General features: G+C 37.9%; 3 protein-coding genes across 6 annotated transcripts; 2 read left to right on the forward strand and 1 right to left on the reverse strand.

Moving 5' to 3' along the window:
• Nucleotides 1-504: 504 nt before the first annotated feature.
• LOC122076578 (cysteine-rich receptor-like protein kinase 2) lies at nucleotides 505-6,097 on the reverse strand. Of its 2 annotated transcripts, XM_042641957.1 has the most exons (8): nucleotides 5,793-6,097; nucleotides 3,454-4,237; nucleotides 3,101-3,214; nucleotides 2,593-2,732; nucleotides 2,193-2,403; nucleotides 1,642-1,876; nucleotides 1,287-1,437; nucleotides 505-1,126 (listed from the first exon to the last, which is right to left on the reverse strand). In XM_042641957.1, the coding sequence occupies exons 2-8, from the start codon at nucleotides 4,205-4,207 to the stop codon at nucleotides 791-793; spliced, it is 1,941 nt and encodes a 646-aa protein (XP_042497891.1). In that variant the 5' UTR covers nucleotides 4,208-4,237; nucleotides 5,793-6,097; the 3' UTR covers nucleotides 505-790. The 2 variants fall into 2 exon arrangements, with proteins under 2 accessions (XP_042497891.1, XP_042497892.1); XM_042641958.1 differs by lacking the exon at nucleotides 5,793-6,097 and having other exon boundaries at nucleotides 3,454-4,321.
• A 1,139-nt stretch (nucleotides 6,098-7,236) lies between these two features.
• LOC122076575 (putative cysteine-rich receptor-like protein kinase 43) lies at nucleotides 7,237-10,749 on the forward strand. 2 transcript variants are annotated; one of them, XM_042641954.1, is made up of 8 exons: nucleotides 7,237-7,775; nucleotides 7,892-8,219; nucleotides 8,355-8,471; nucleotides 8,906-9,036; nucleotides 9,211-9,421; nucleotides 9,650-9,881; nucleotides 10,012-10,162; nucleotides 10,324-10,749. In XM_042641954.1, the coding sequence occupies exons 1-8, from the start codon at nucleotides 7,308-7,310 to the stop codon at nucleotides 10,636-10,638; spliced, it is 1,953 nt and encodes a 650-aa protein (XP_042497888.1). In that variant the 5' UTR covers nucleotides 7,237-7,307; the 3' UTR covers nucleotides 10,639-10,749. The 2 variants fall into 2 exon arrangements, with proteins under 2 accessions (XP_042497888.1, XP_042497889.1); XM_042641955.1 differs by having other exon boundaries at nucleotides 7,638-7,775; nucleotides 7,888-8,219.
• A 1,171-nt stretch (nucleotides 10,750-11,920) lies between these two features.
• LOC122076574 (cysteine-rich receptor-like protein kinase 42) lies at nucleotides 11,921-15,840 on the forward strand. Of its 2 annotated transcripts, XM_042641953.1 has the most exons (8): nucleotides 11,921-13,293; nucleotides 13,485-13,601; nucleotides 13,701-14,045; nucleotides 14,327-14,561; nucleotides 14,935-15,079; nucleotides 15,229-15,533; nucleotides 15,642-15,655; nucleotides 15,692-15,840. In XM_042641953.1, coding segments are annotated over exons 1-8 (1,995 nt in total). In that variant the 5' UTR covers nucleotides 11,921-12,461; the 3' UTR covers nucleotides 15,694-15,840. The 2 variants fall into 2 exon arrangements, with proteins under 2 accessions (XP_042497887.1, XP_042497886.1); XM_042641952.1 differs by having other exon boundaries at nucleotides 15,642-15,840.
• Nucleotides 15,841-15,968: the final 128 nt, after the last annotated feature.

Raw genomic sequence — 15,968 nt, forward strand, 5'->3', positions numbered from 1 at the left:
TACACTGTATGTGCAACTTCTAAAACTCTCGTACGTATGGACGGATATCAAACTGAAACTCAACTTGGCCTCATCCCAAGAAAATGGGGTCTGCTACATAGATCCTTTTCTCCAATCAGCCCCATTCTAAGCTGTACTTGTTACTAGTCCTGAATTATGCATATCTTTTCTTACCGCTCCTGGTGTCATTTTAAGCCCCCTAAATCTTCTATCTCCTTCAAATCTGAATCAAATCACCTCCTGAACTGGAGCAGTCAAAGGCCTCTATTGCTGTGTCCATACCACATCAAACGATTTTCTCCCAAATTATTATGTATCAGAACTACTCTTAAATTAGCTCTAATTTGTTCGTTCCTTATTTTACCTTTTTTTTAATTTTATCACTATCCTTATTTGCATTAACCCTAGGATTTTATGAATGGATATACATAAATAGAGAGCAGAAGTGTACAATGTCCTGTTATGATTTTTGGGAACTAGCAACTTCATTTCTTGATATATATGTTACTTTGATATACTCAATTGCTTTTTATTGATTGTGAAGAAATCATGTAAAAAAAATTACATTACATTTTTACACTGCATATATCTCAGTTGGAAATTTCCTCGTATTGGCCTGGCTACTCTTGTCAACACAAAAGCTTCATTTAGTTCATCCAAATCTCATCGACCTTTTCCTGTCCAACGCCCTTTATAAATGAAGCTGGCCAAGCTTTATATCCACACTGCTTGTGCTCTTGCGCTCATGTAAGCACTGGCATGGTTTCTTTTCTGAATTTCCCTTCTGAGGTCACCTGGGATAAAAGGAGCTGTGGGAGATAGTAGCAGCAGAAAGTGAAGTCGTAGCAATAAGGTGACATTGGTCTGCACATGAGTCACTGAGTGCCATTGTAGTCACATCTATAAAAGGAGGATTGGTGGGTGGGGGGAGTTGTTCATCATTCTTCAACAGCATTTGTAGGGTCTTTGACATTGATGGTCGCAATGAGGGCACCTCTTGTGCGCATAAAAGTCCCACATGCACTACCCTCAAAATCTCCTTCTTAATGTCATCACTGTAATTATGCAACAATAAATTGGGGTCGAAAAGCTTCTCTGCTGTCCCTAGCTGGAAGTGCCTCCATGCCTGTTTCACCCAAATGGGGCAAGGTTGAGGAAAGAAGAAATAAGATGTCATCTAGTAATTCAATTATTGGATTATCAGAAGATGCAAAGAGTAGTGGATGAAAATGCTTTTCAAACGAAAATATCAAGTGAAATAGAAAAGACAATCTACAAAAACTTACAGCAGCGACAAGACTGTCGGAATACTCAGCTGTAATGCTTCTGTTGTTCTGCATTCCAGTGATAATCTCTAGTAACAGCACACCAAAGCTATAGACATCAGCCTTTTCTGTTAACTGACCGTGAGCTAGGTATTCAGGAGCCATATATCCCCTGGGATTCAGAAAAAAATAAAATAAGTTCTTCATAGATACTGTATTTATATAAGTTCATATGCATGTTAAAATTATAATAGTGTTATATGTGAATGCTATATCCATGAGCTTAAGTGTGGGAAACCGGGAAACTTGATCTTCATCCCTAAGGACATAATTGCATTGGGTGACCATAAAAGACAACAAATGACGGCACACTTACAGCGTTCCTGCAATCGCAGTACTGATGTGGCTTTTATCTTCTTGGAAAGACCTTGCTAACCCAAAATCAGCAATTTTAGCTTGGAGCTTTGAATCTAATAGGATGTTGCTGGCTTTTATATCTCTGTGAATGACTCTAATATTGGGGTTCTCATGAAGGTAGACCAAACCTTGTGCTGTCCCTTTGATTATTTTGAATCTTTTCCCCCATGTCAGTGCTTTACCTCTGCTTGGATCTATTTTGTTGTGAACAAGAGAAAAACTATGTTCAGTCATTGCAAATATGTTGAAAACTATAAGCAGAAGTACAGAACTACATATTCACTTCGATTCCATTATATTAAATCGGCCAATTGCAAATCCTCCTAGGCCTGTGGTTTTGATAGTTTAGCAGTTTGGTCATCCCACCATACTGGTTCTTTCTGCTGTAAACTTAAAATGCACTTTTCATACCTAGGACCCAGCCAACTGAGTGGAACCAAATCATTAGTTGATCTTTGACAGAGGGCAGAAGAATAGAAGGAAACGATACCGAGTGAACATTAGACATACCGAATAGGAAGCGGTCAAGGCTCTTATTTGGGAGAAATTCATAGACAAGAAGGCTTTCTGGTCCTGAACAGCTGCAACCCAACAACCTGACCAAATTCTTGTGTTCCAGGGTACTTATCATGTTAACTTCATTGTAGAAATCTGCTGCTCTATGTCTGTTATTAAAGAAAAGCCTCTTCACAGCAATCTCCCTTCCATCAGGCAGAACTCCCTAGAATTGGAGGTGAGTAAATCAATTCTGAAGTCAATTACAGGACATACCAAAAAAAAGAAATTTCCTGAAATCTTAGACGTTTGATAGAAATTTAACACTTGGATTGTTGTTTTAACTTCAGATGCCCAAGAAACAGATATAGGAATACAACAAAATCATTCGACTTCCTCCCATATGGAAAGCTACCTTGTAAACTGTTCCAAATCCTCCTTGACCAAGCTTGTTGTCATCATCAAAAGATCCAGTAGCCCTTTCAAGTGTAGAGTACTTGAAATTCAAGCTACTGTCGTTGAGAGTCTTCACCAATTTTTCCATGTCATTTGCACCTGGAAAATGAGGCAGAAAAAAATTATTATTAGTATCCAACATGCTTAAAATTGTATTGTCATGTTAATATTTTGTCTGCATGCAAGGAGAACTAGAGAAGTTTTCTGCACTCAAAAATCAAGAAGGCCGAGTTTTGAAAGGGTTCTGTTGAAAATCATAAGACGTGGACTGTGGTAAATCCAAAAAGGTAAACCATTCTTGAATGCATAGGATTAGCATGTCCTGATGATATATTAAATGCTTATTGCATATCAACAAACTAACAAACTAAGCCTTATCCCAATTCATTGAGGTCGGTTAAAATGCTTATTACATATCAATGATTATAATTTGAATCCAAAAGGTGTAAATTTCAAGGGCCTTCTACCTCTTCTTTTCTTCTGTATTCTTATGTGCTTCCATATGTAAACTCCAATAGCAGCCCCGAGTATTAAAACAGCCACAGAACTCAAGATGGCAATAATCATCACTGCTATGCTCCCTGCAAAGACCATCAGTGTAGATGGCTAGTCAGATAAAATTGAGATATGCAGTAACCTTTGTATTAGTTAATTCAACATTGTACAATGCCATGATTCTTGTTTAAATCTCTATTGTGGTGGCACTTGATACTTAAATGAGATTGTATCTTGGTGAATGTAACTTTGAGTTATGGATGAATGAATATTATTGGAACCACCTATATAAGATAATGGGAGATGTAACTAGGAAGTTGCATACCCGTTGAATTTCCACTGCTCTGTTCTGCGTTCAGGAAGTTTGTGTCTGAATACCTCATGAAGCACCCTGCGAACAGTGCCCGACCTTCTGACCATGGGAAGCACCCTATCATCGAGGCTGATGCATTCTCCAAACATTGTCTGCAAGAGTTAGGATCCAATGTTCTCCAGCAATTTGCCAGAACATAAGCTGATTCATTCGTTGTCCCTGACACTTGCACCACAGAACTGGAGTAGCCTCCCTGATATGGTGCAGCTGCAACTGCATCCAGAACGGCCTTTTTAGCGGACTGCAAGAACTCGGGTCCTTTCCGGGTTGCATTTCCACACACAGCCTTGTCTCCCGGACTTGTAATCTCCTGAAAGAAGCTATAATTCTCAGCACGCAAGAAGCAACCATCAAGGTAGATGCGGCCCCCATTGTAAGGGAAGCATTTGGGAAGGATGGTGCGGGCCTCGGCATAGCAAAGAACGCAGTCAAGCGAGGAGAGGTCTCCATAGCATTGAGCAAGGCCATAGTTACCATCAACCCCTGAGCCCACAATTGCTACTGCAAAATCAGAAGTTCGAAGCTTGTTGCCAAGGACATCCATGGTGCCAATGAAGTTGGGGACATAGATGGTTGTGTTGTGCTCTAATCTAGTTGAGCACCTGAGCTCAACTGTGTGGGATCTTGGATCTGCTAATGTTGTTTCTACTAGTAGATATACAAGGAGTACGAGGACAAGAAACAGAGGAGAATCTGATTTCTTCATATTTTGATGAAATGTGGTGTATGTATGAACCTGTCCAGTACAGCACCGAAGAAGTGAACTAAACAAAATCAAATTACCAAGACCATGCACAAACCAAATAAAGACAAATATACAAAATCAAATAAGAACTGAATAAAATCAAACAAATTCAAATTTAGTTTTGATTTGAAATTATGAAAATTATTTAGTATCTATTCGATTTCAGTTTGTACATATCATATCTTGAGTCAAACAAAAAAATCAAAATCAAACCGATTGACACCTTGGACGGACCAGAAAAGTAGAAATTCCATGAGGAGCAGAACAGGGCTACCTGCTAGCATTGCTCACCAGCACCTGACTCGCTGCTCTATTGAATGGGACTCTCTATTTACTTGTGATCATTACACAGAGGCTGTGTTTGGTAGCCAAGAGAAGAAAAGAAAAAAGTACTTGGTATGCCTTCACCCAATAGAAGATTTAGTTTTTAAAATTCAAAATCACTCTTGGAAATTGTGAAGTTTTTTTTTGTTTTAGAAAAAAAAAATTACAAAAAACACAAGAAAATATATAAACATAATAAAACAAATAATGAATGATTACACAATGATTTCCTATGTGTCTCTCTCTATTAAAATTTAAAATTTTAAAATTTTTTTTCTTTTCTTTTCTTTTCTTTTCTTCTCTTGGTTACCAAACATACAAACTCTTTTTATTTTTTCACCATTTCATTTCTTTACTTTCCTTTTTTTTTTTTTCTTATTTTTTTCTTTTCTTCTATTGGCTGCCAAACATAGCCAGAATGTTTCAATTGAAAGGTGACACATTCTGCCAACCAATGTTTCATGTTGTCCTTCATCTCTGCCGGTTTGAAAATGGACAACTTATTTGTTTCTTGGTAAAAAAAATGACAACTTGGGACTTAACATTTCCGTGTCGTGTGTGGACCTCCTAATAAGCGTAGTTTCGGCAAATGATTAGGGAATATCCCTCTATATTTTTATCACACATGACATAAAATATTAAACCATCATTAAAAAAAAATAAAATTAAACAAATACGAAGGGATTACGCGGTTTAACCCCGGCATGCCACCTCGCAGAGGATCTAAATCCCTCGCCATGGCACCCCAAATGGTAAGCGCGACGGGTGACCATTTCAGATCTAATTTTCCCTTTCTTAGAAACAAATCATCAGATGGTAATAAAGAGAAAATCTAAGGGAGAAGCTTGCTTTGTTGCCCAGCTATGCGAAGTTGGATTTCCGATTTGAAGGTTGAAGACGTTCATTAGCATCAAATCTTATCTTGATGATTATAATGTGAAGAAACAAAGGTAAACAGAGGGGAAAGAAGAAAGAAGCGAGATCAGTAGAAAATCTCGAAAACCTGGTGAAGAAGATTCAAGAATTCTTCAATAGGGATAGAAAAAGTATAGAATCTTAACTCATTACCAAATGAGATTTCGTTGATAAGATTACAAACTAATACGATTGAAATATATAGATCCTATATCTAGAGTTCTCAGAGAATAGTTAAACCAAAAATGGAAAGTTGTTGAATAATGAATCCGAGGAAGAAGAAACTACTGGAAACCAGAACACATACCTTTTAATTCTTGAGCTGCAGTCTATAAGAAGATAACACCAAGCTTATGACTTTATGAGCTCCGGGAGGAAGCATCTATCTCCATTTCAAACTTTCGTTCATGAAAGAAAGGATGATAACTTGCAGACCTCCATGAAAGGGCATCAAATGGATCTAACGGTTTACTATATAAACACGATCCAGATTCGAGAGTCGAAGAAGAAGAAAAAAATGGAAAACTGTGTACGGAACTCAGAAAATTGGATTGTTTCGAAAAGAGCGAGAGAAGGTCAAGCTTAAATGCACAAAATCTTAAAAAAGAACAGAAAGAGAGAGAGAGGTAGGCCAGACCTGATCTCATCCGATGGTTTTTTTCTACCGACTCCACTCATCCACTGTCTCGACGTCAGTATTCTTCCTATGAGGTCAACGGTTGGAAGAGATCTTCTCATTGACCCTTTTACCCTTACTTTTTCTTACTTTAATCCACGAGTTCACAACCTCACACGGCGTTGATTTTTTTTTTTTATGTCGCGTGTGGGTCCCACTAGCCGCTAATGTAAAACTCGCACCCACGTGGGTATAACGCGGCTTTTATATTCTTTTAACTTTTAATTGTGTTGAGATTAACTTTGCTGACACTTTTGCTTTTACTAATAATGGAATATGGACTATGGAGTTCCACTTTCCTTTCTCAAAAGCCAAATACGTTCTTCTTCATCACTATTCACTAGTAGGCTTTTTACGTAAATACCCTTAAAATTAAATAAATAACTACAATTATATATAAATTAATGGCTAGTGCTTATTTATTTTTAGGATAAGCGTTGGGGATATAAATATAAAATGTAATGTCTTGTATTCTATCACAAGTTTTCTGGGTTAAGTTTGAATTTACTATTTTTTAATGATTAAATAGGTATTTTGATAAAATAGCATTAAAAGTTAGATATTCTTTCTAATTCGAAAGAGATGTGAGGATAAATGACTTGAATCTTATTCTCCATTGATTTGATAGTGAAACAGATTTCATTTCACGGAAAAGATGACAAAACCATATTTTTCTCAATTTTTGAATTTAAATTATCTATAGTGAATGATGAGGCGTAATAAACATCCAATGGTTGATAAGGCTTGATCATATACTTCAGTCGTTGGATGCTCCCTACACCTCATAATCTCACTGTAGATTTTCAAATATTCATGTAATATGAATTGAATCCCAAAGGCTAGGCTTGGAACTGAGCTTGGCCTCCTCCCCATTGTCCTCTAGTTTCAACCATTTCAGTTGGAGGCATTATTATGCATTTCACTGACTTACCGCCATTCTCTCACTATTGCTTAAAATAAACCATGTAATACCCAACAAAAATGAAAATAAATAGAGAGAGAGAGAGAGAGAGGGAGAGAGGAACAACCACTCAAAAACGAGAAGATAGATAGATTAAAGAAAGACAACCAAGTGGACAGACTAAAAATAACAAAAGTAACAATCATTGTAGAAAGAGAAAGAAAATTTCTGGGGAGGGTGGGAAAATGAAGAAGAAAAAGAAAAAGAAAAATCCTGGAGTTTGTATCTCATGTAAAATGATGGCGGCAAATCCTCTGTTATCCTTTCTGATCCTCTTACCTTGTCTAATTCAACTAACGAACGCAGACCCTCGAAAAGATATCGTGGTCCAGAAGTGCCAAGTAACTGATTCTCATAACGCAACACAGTTTCTAGAGAACTACAAAGAAAGTGCAGAAATGGTGAGAAACCAACTGGGCCAAGATGATTCTTATGGGTATGGAACTATTGGAGAACCTCCAGACAGGGCATACGTGACGGCTCAATGCCACCCCGATCTCTCCGTCAAAGATTGCCTCACCTGCTTTGAAACAGCCGACGAAATGCTCTCTACTTGCAGCCCCCGCAAAGGTGGCCGCATCTACCTTGACGGTTGTTACATGAGGGCTGATAATTACAGCTTTTACAACGATCCCCCTATATACTCAGAGAAGGTAATCAAATTCAAATTTGAATCTTTCTTTCCTTGTAAAAATTAGTTTTTAGAGAAATATCTATATATGGGTATCCTAACAAGTGGTGGTGGTGGTGGTGGTGGTGGATAAGAAAGTTTTGTGGCACGAGCACGGAACAAGATATGAAAGAGGAACATGAATTACATAAAGTTTTGAAGGAATTACTCAATTTCGTGGAGGATAAGGTACTGCAGTATGGGTTTGGGTACAAGTATTATTATGTATCCGATAAGACAACTCTATATGCAATGGCGATTTGCTGGAAGCCGACGGACAATATTGCCTGTCACAGTTGCATTGATAATGCAGCCAAATCCATCCTCCAATGTCTTCCCCAAACCGAAGCCCGCGTCACTGCTGACAATTGTTTTTTGAGATATTCTAATTCTTATTTCTTCAACGCACCCAAAGAAACCGCCCAAAGTAAGTGCTCTGTTTCTCTCAATCTGCTATCTTACTCTGTTTCTTACTCAAATTTTATAATATGGGATGAACTTTACAAGATTCCTCTTATGATTTAATGCACTAATATTCCTTTATTTGCAATTTTTTATGTAGAAACTTCTATTAGATACACCGCCTATGCTATAATTATTAGTTTTGGCTGCATGATAGCGATTGCCATCGGAATTCTTGCTGGTAGCGTGGTTCATTCAAGAGTAAACCAGGGGCCAGGTAAAGTAAATGGCAAGGATCAATTTCTTCTACTTTTTTAGTTTCAACTTCCATGTTTCCCCAAAGAGGTAGATAATTGGAATGGCTAAATGAACACGCAGTTTGTAGACATCCCTTCTTTGAAATGAAATTTTATTCGACTTTGGTCAGTGCTTGAGACTCAGAAAATCTAGTGTTTGATATGAGAGCTTTAGTATTCTTCTAGTTAAGACATTGTAACACAGAAGGTGGGTCAAACCTAAAAGTTGTAAAAAGAATGAAGGTCACATATTTGATTAAAAGCCTGAAAAGAATAAAGGTTAATGTTAAACCTCACACATAGAAAGATGGGATGGGATGGGATGGAATAGTCCTGTATTAATTTCCATTAGCTTTACTTACAGGGATGGATTTTAATGTTCATCTGACCTACCATTGTGTTTTAAATTCTGAAGGAATGGGTACGGGCTCAGCAGCAATATTCAAAAGTAGCTTGAACTTTAAATACTCAACCTTAGAGAAAGCAACAAAATTTTTTAATGAAATGAATAAGCTCGGGGAGGGAGCATCTAGTGAAGTTTTCAAGGTAAATTCTAGCTTCATATATATTTTTTTTCTCCAGTAAACTTTGTTGAGTTACTGAATCTTCTTAATTCTCTGACTTCAGCTTGCTTGCTTCTTTTTGGTGATCTATGTATTATTCTAATACTTATTCTATTTTGAATTTTTTTGGGGGTGGGGGGTTGATTTATCTACACAGGGATGCTTGGCAGATGGTAGAGAAATTGCAGTAAAGCGGTTATTTATTAGCTATAAGAGTCAAAGTGATGAGATTAACAATGAAATGTACATCTTAACTTGTGCACAGCACAAGAATTTAGTTCGTTTTCTGGGTTGCTGCCTCACGAACGATGTCACACTTCTAGTCTATGAATTTCTCCCAAACAGGAGCCTTGACAATTTCCTCTTTGGTAAGTAAGACAGACAACCAGTACAATATTCAACAATACATCCACACAATTTAAAACCCCGAGAGGGGTTAAATATGGTTTTTAAACAGGTTTGGGTTGTTGTTAAATTGATCAAATAGTTTTTTTTTCCTGGTTTAAGGATAGTCCTAGTTTCTAATCATGGAAAGGAAACCCACTAAGAAGTACTCCAAGTACTAAGACTGATCTCATCCTATCCATGAAGTGCAGATCCAGAGAAGAGAAGAGGACTAGACTGGAAGAAAAGGTTTGGGATAATACTGGGAATTGCTGAAGGTATACAATACCTTCACAACGACTGTGAACGGTTAATTGTTCACAGAGATATTAAGGCGAGTAACATCTTACTAGACTTGAGATTTAGGCCAAAGATTGCAGATTTTGGTCTAGCAAGGTTATGCTCAGAAGAGAACCTGAGCCGCACTCCTGTTTGTGGCACATTGTAAGTCCTAATGCCTAATGTTCTAGTTAATTATTTCTCCCATCAGTCTTCAACCCTTGGTTAATTTTCATTCAATTGCTGTACCAATTTGGGATTCTTACACTTACTTTGTGGTTTTCATGGATTAAAGAGGGTACATGGCCCCAGAGTACATGGCTCATGGCCAATTAAGTGAGAAACTAGATGTTTATAGCTTTGGAGTTCTTGTACTTGAAATCGTAAGCGGCACTCGGAACAGCAAGTTCAAGCAAGACGAATCACTTGACACTCTAGTTACTACTGTAATTTTCCAAGCTTACAAACCAAATGCTTACTTCCATTTCGCCATAGCTACACATAAGACATATACTTGTAAATTTGATATACTGAATTATTCAACATGGATATTTGTTTGTTTTCCATATATATCAAGAATAAGTTGTCATCTGATCTCTTCTTACAGGCATGGAAGCACTTTCAACCAAATACAGTAGATGAAATCATAGATGAATATTTGAAGATTGATGACATGGAATATGTCATACGTGTTATTCAAGTGGGTCTTCTGTGCACTCAGCAGTCTCCCTCTTTGCGTCCTACAATGACAGAGGCAATTGACATGCTTATACAAAAAGACTTGGATCTTCCTACTCCTTCAAAGCCTCCATATGTTGCCAATACTATGGAGCTTTCATATCAATCAGACTTTTGTAAAAATCCCTCTGAACCAATAACTATATCATGTAAACCTCATTACAGTGACTCTAATACCCAATGACCCAACTACATAATTTTTGCCACATTTTTTTAATATATTTTTTCATTTATCTCGTGGGTGCAATTCAGGCGCTGTAACACCATGATAGGATACTAGATTGTTTGAGATGAATGCGATTTGTTTAAACATAGAAGAAATTTCATTAACAAGTTGCATTTGGCAATTAATTAATCCTCATCTTTAGATGAGAAACAACTTGATTCTTTCAGAACTGGTTAGAATGTATGTGTTGAATGTGCAAGCAATGTAACAGAAACCTTTGGCTAACCACAATACATGATTCCATAAAATTGCATGCTTGCCCAAACCTTGAAGACATAAGTAATTTAAGAGTTAAATGTGATCTAATAACAAACGGCTTCAAATATATAAAACAGAGTATTAAGTCAGAAGTATGACTATATCCTCTTGATTGAGGGATGGCCATTAGATGTTCTCTTGCTTAATTGGGTTCCAATTTCTATTTGGTAATTGCAGTTCCAATAAAGAATGAGTTCATGAAATGGATAGAACCCTCGATGAGGTTTTGGTAAATGCAAGTTTGAAATTGAATGAAGAGGGGAAAAAGAAACCCATGAAAGGAAAAAGAAAATAGCTTTAAGGGCCTTTCTTTCGTAAAACCAATGGCCTCTCCTTCAATGTCTGGGAATGGAACTACAAAAGTACAAAACCCACCCCTATCAATCGATACCTTTTTAAATTATCAATTTTCACTCGGCTGGGAAGCTTGAGGTGATGGTTTTCTATAGTCGATTTGATCTTAATAAAGTGTGATGCCTGCAACCTATCTTACTTTCTTAATTATCAACTCACTCAGTAGGATCTATGTTTTTACCTGTAGTTCTCTTTTTTTTTTGGGTAGAATTTTTACCTGTAGCTCTAACCAAATGGTATCTATAAGCTCATTTAATTCCCTTTCAATGGATCATAACAGATCTTCCTTGACCCTTATCAAGAAGGTTCCATCTCGAACCAGTCTAGTTGGGCAGAAACGAAATATGGGAAGAGAAAACCGCGGATACGGCCATTTCCAGTCCTATTTTGCTGGTTTTGGGCCAAAGATTCTACTTTGATGGAATGAAACCATATCAGGAATGAAACCATTTTAGAAACAGAACCCGGATCTGGGAAGTAACAAAAACAGGAGTGGAAATAACTGCCAACTGATAAACGCGGTTATGGAGACAAACCATAAGGCGGCAAAAATGAAACAAACAGCTAAATAAGCAATGTAAGCAAATAACAACTCACAGAAAATTTATGAGAGAGAAGGATATACAGTTATTAATCACACGCCCATACAGACGAGACGAGAGGAGAGGAGAGGAGAGGAGAGGAAATATCCATTTCAATTTTCAATTCCTCCTGAATCCTCTCTGTGATTCTCAATCAACAACCCAAAAAAAAGAAAAAAAAGGAAGAAGAAGAAGAAAACCCAAATCAGCCATCCTTAGCACCGTTTCTTTCTCCATTCTCCATGGGTTCTGGAACCGAACATCATGAAAAGAAGCAGATTGAACAGAAGGACAATTAGACAATGTGATAGTCTCCTAGACAAGCTCCAAACTTCCACCTCCTCCTTCCTGCAGAAACAGGGCACAGGGTTGATGGAGGAGGAGGAGACGAAGTAACTGGTACAGACTTGGAAGATATCAAAACAGAGAGCGAAGGAGGAAGAAGCAGAAAGTAAATAAGGAAACCTCAAAGACAGACAGACAGAGAAAGAGAGGGAAGCGAGAGAATTCAGATATCCATTCATCTCCCCTACATTAATTAGCAACGACATTGGAAATTCATTGGTTCATTGAATCAATGCATCAATAATGCCTTCTCCATTCCCAATTGAATCCCAAATACCCTTTCGTATTTCCTTCTCCTTAATCTTCTTTTTCTTCTCCACCTTCTCTCTCTTCCTCCCTCTCTCCCTCTCCCTCTCCCACAACGAAACCAACGTATCTGGAATTTTCTGCCGCAAATCCTCCGATAACTCCTCCTCCTCCTCCAATGCCTCGCGGCATTTGCTTGAATCCTCTCACCCCTTCACCACGCATCTTAAAGTTAAAACAAGGAGTTGGGCAATTCTGACCCCCGACTCCCCCGCCGCTGCTGCAGCCTCTCCTAACTTGTACGCCCTGGCACAATGCTTCGGAGGCCTCTCCCAGACCGATTGCGATCGTTGCTTAGTTGCAAGCCAGGACAAGATAAAACCATGTCTTCGCTACCCTTCTGGTCGAATCTATCTCGACGGTTGTTTCCTCCGCTACGAAAGATTCAGATTCTTCAAGCAGTGGTCTGACCCCCAAACCGACACCATCAAATGTAGTCGCACCTGTGGTAATATTACAGACCCATCTCTGTACCATGAGTTTTTGAAGAAGCTCGCCAACTTGTTCATCAACGTGACGGGAACTGCATCGGAACACGACGGATTCGGGTTGGGGGAGGCCAAAGGTGGTGTGAACCCTGTGTATATATTAGCCCAATGTTGGAAGACGGTGAGCAAGACTGGATGTATAGCTTGCTTAAAGAACGCAGCGCGAGGGCTGATTTCTTGCGTGCCCGGCAAGGAAGGGATTGCAATGAATGCAGGGTGTTATATGAGGTATTCAACCAACAAATTTTATGGCGACAAAGCCGATCAAATTGATGATTCAGGTATATATGTCATTCATTCTACTTCATTTTAAAAATTTTCTAAATTTTCATTCCAATATCGATGATTCATGATTGTGTGGCGTTTACTGAATTTGGAGTCCTTGATTGATAAATAATTTCAATCCTGTGAGTATTCTTCTTTGGCTTCTTATCTCAATTTCTCCTTAACCATAACATTAATGCTTTTTCAGATAATAAAAATCCAATTACTGTTGTGGTCATCCTTTCGATCTCGTGTCTCGCTTTTCTTTTGCTTTCTCTGGTTGGTGGTTGTCTAGGGTACGCAAGACTGTCAGAGAACAACGCAGGTATACTTACCATGACTACCATAACAGCAACAATAATTTCATCCAATCCATTAATGTTTTCTGATATGGAATTTGTGTCTTCTCTCTTGCATTTCCCAGAACGCAGACGCAGAAAGGTTGCAAATGAAAGCAAATCTAATTTGAATTTCAATTATGAAACACTTGAGAGGGCAACAGATTCGTTCAATCCCTCGAGAAAATTAGGCCAAGGAGGAGGTGGTTCAGTGTTCAGGGGGGACCTCCCTGATGGAAGGACTGTTGCTGTCAAGAGGTTGTTTTTTAGCAACCGACAATGGGTGGATGAATTCTTCAATGAGGTGAACTTGATCAGTGAAATCCAGCACAAAAACCTCATAAAACTTCTGGGTTGTAGCATTGAAGGCCCAGCTAGCCTTCTGGTTTTTGAGTTTGCACCCAACATGAGTCTTGATCAGTACCTTTTTGGTGAGTCCCTCTTCGACACAATTTCTTTAATTTCCTTCACAATTCCTGGGCTTTTTCACTGCTTAGCATTGAATGAGTTGCATTCTTTCACAGTCGTCAGCTCTTTTGAAATCTAATATTCAAATTTGAATACCTTTGATTTCCAATTTTGAAATTTCTACTGTTTTACTTAATAAGTAAAATCTGTTTTGTATTGGCAATGCACAGAAGCATGATGTTGCTGTAGTTTCTATAAATCATGTCTTTTGACTAGAGTTTTCTATTATTTTGGTTGCATGTAGGTAAGAACAAGACCATAACACTAAGCTGGGAGCAGAGGCTTAACATCATTGTTGGAACTGCTGAGGGGCTGGCACATCTTCATGATGGTTCTCAGAAAAGAATAATCCACAGGGACATGAAATGTAGTAATATTTTCCTGGATGAGAATATGACTGCAAAGATTGCCGACTTTGGACTCGCTCGGCCCTTTTCAGCTGATAAGACTCACCTTAGCACTGGAATTGCAGGAACAATGTAAGAACAGCTTCTTTTTCGGTCATTCTTTTTTTACTTGGCTTTGGTTCCATTCATATTATTTCTTGCTTGCAGTACATAATGATCACATTAACTCAAGCTGTTCTTATCAAGTAATAAGGATAATGGGCTATCCTCAAATAATTTAAGAAACCCAATCTTAGCTCTTTGAGCTACAAATTCTTGGTGAGAAATTGAAGATGATGTTTCCCTAGAACTATAGCAGAGTGGATGTAGAAGATATTTCTTTTTGAATGATTGCGACCTGCACAAAATTGCACAAATCAATAAACATGTCTCTAGAATGTGTTCAGCTACTATGATGATGTCAAGAGAGATGATTGACAGGGTATGCATGATGTTTTTGATTTAGGGGATACATGGCTCCTGAATATCTTGTTCGTGGGCAACTAACAGAGAAAGCAGATGTTTTTAGCTTTGGAGTAGTTGTCCTCGAGGTTGTATGTGGTAGGAGGAATAGTATTTTCGTGCAGGAGGCTGGTTCTGTTCTACACACTGTAAGTCTCATTCTGATTGTGCAAAAATGGTCAAATATTTAATGTTTTAATTTTATAAATCATTTTGTATCTTTCACTTGTTCTTGCAACTTTATGTTAAACATAAATGATCAAGCCATTCGTGCAATTTGAAACTTGGTTGGCCTCAGGTTTGGAACCATTATCAGTCAAGTACATTGTCAGATTCTATCGACCCATCATTGGGAGAAGATTTTCCAGTAGAAGAAGCATGTAATGTGCTCCGAATTGGGCTTCTTTGTACCCAGGCCACTGTGTCTTCAAGACCATCAATGGCTGAAGTGGTTCAGATGCTTACCAATGAAGATTACATAATTCCTACACCAACAAATCCTCCATTCATGAATAACAGTGCGACATCAGACACCACTGAATTTTTTAGTGTGTGTTCATCATCATTTGGAGCTTTGAGAAGTGAAGAATTATCTCAGCCAAGGTAGAAGCAATCTCACTTCTCATCAGAACATCGGACATTATTGTGAGCATTAAATGCAGTATCAGGAAAAGGTTTTTACTCTCTGGTTTCATGGATTGAACCTTGTAGATGGGGCTGCACTTACACGCTCATTTGACCTCATTAAAGTGTATAAATTCGAATCAGTGAGGAATCAGCAGAGAAGCTAACGAAAGCAGAAATTGCTTGCTACATGTAATAAACACAATCAAAGAGTTTCCCAGTGAAAGAAGAGTTTTATATAAATATATATATATATATATAATGAATTACATTGGGGGTTGGTAAATAGAGATTTTTTTTTGTATATAAATATTTTTAAAAAAAAATTGTTTATTTCTTTTTGAGTGATTTGGTAGTTGGGAACCAATTTATAGTTTCAAAAACTCCTTGTGGTAGAGCTGTTTGCAAGTTTTT

Source organism: Macadamia integrifolia, chromosome 4, assembly GCF_013358625.1.
Source record: "Macadamia integrifolia cultivar HAES 741 chromosome 4, SCU_Mint_v3, whole genome shotgun sequence".
NCBI lineage: Eukaryota > Viridiplantae > Streptophyta > Magnoliopsida > Proteales > Proteaceae > Macadamia > Macadamia integrifolia.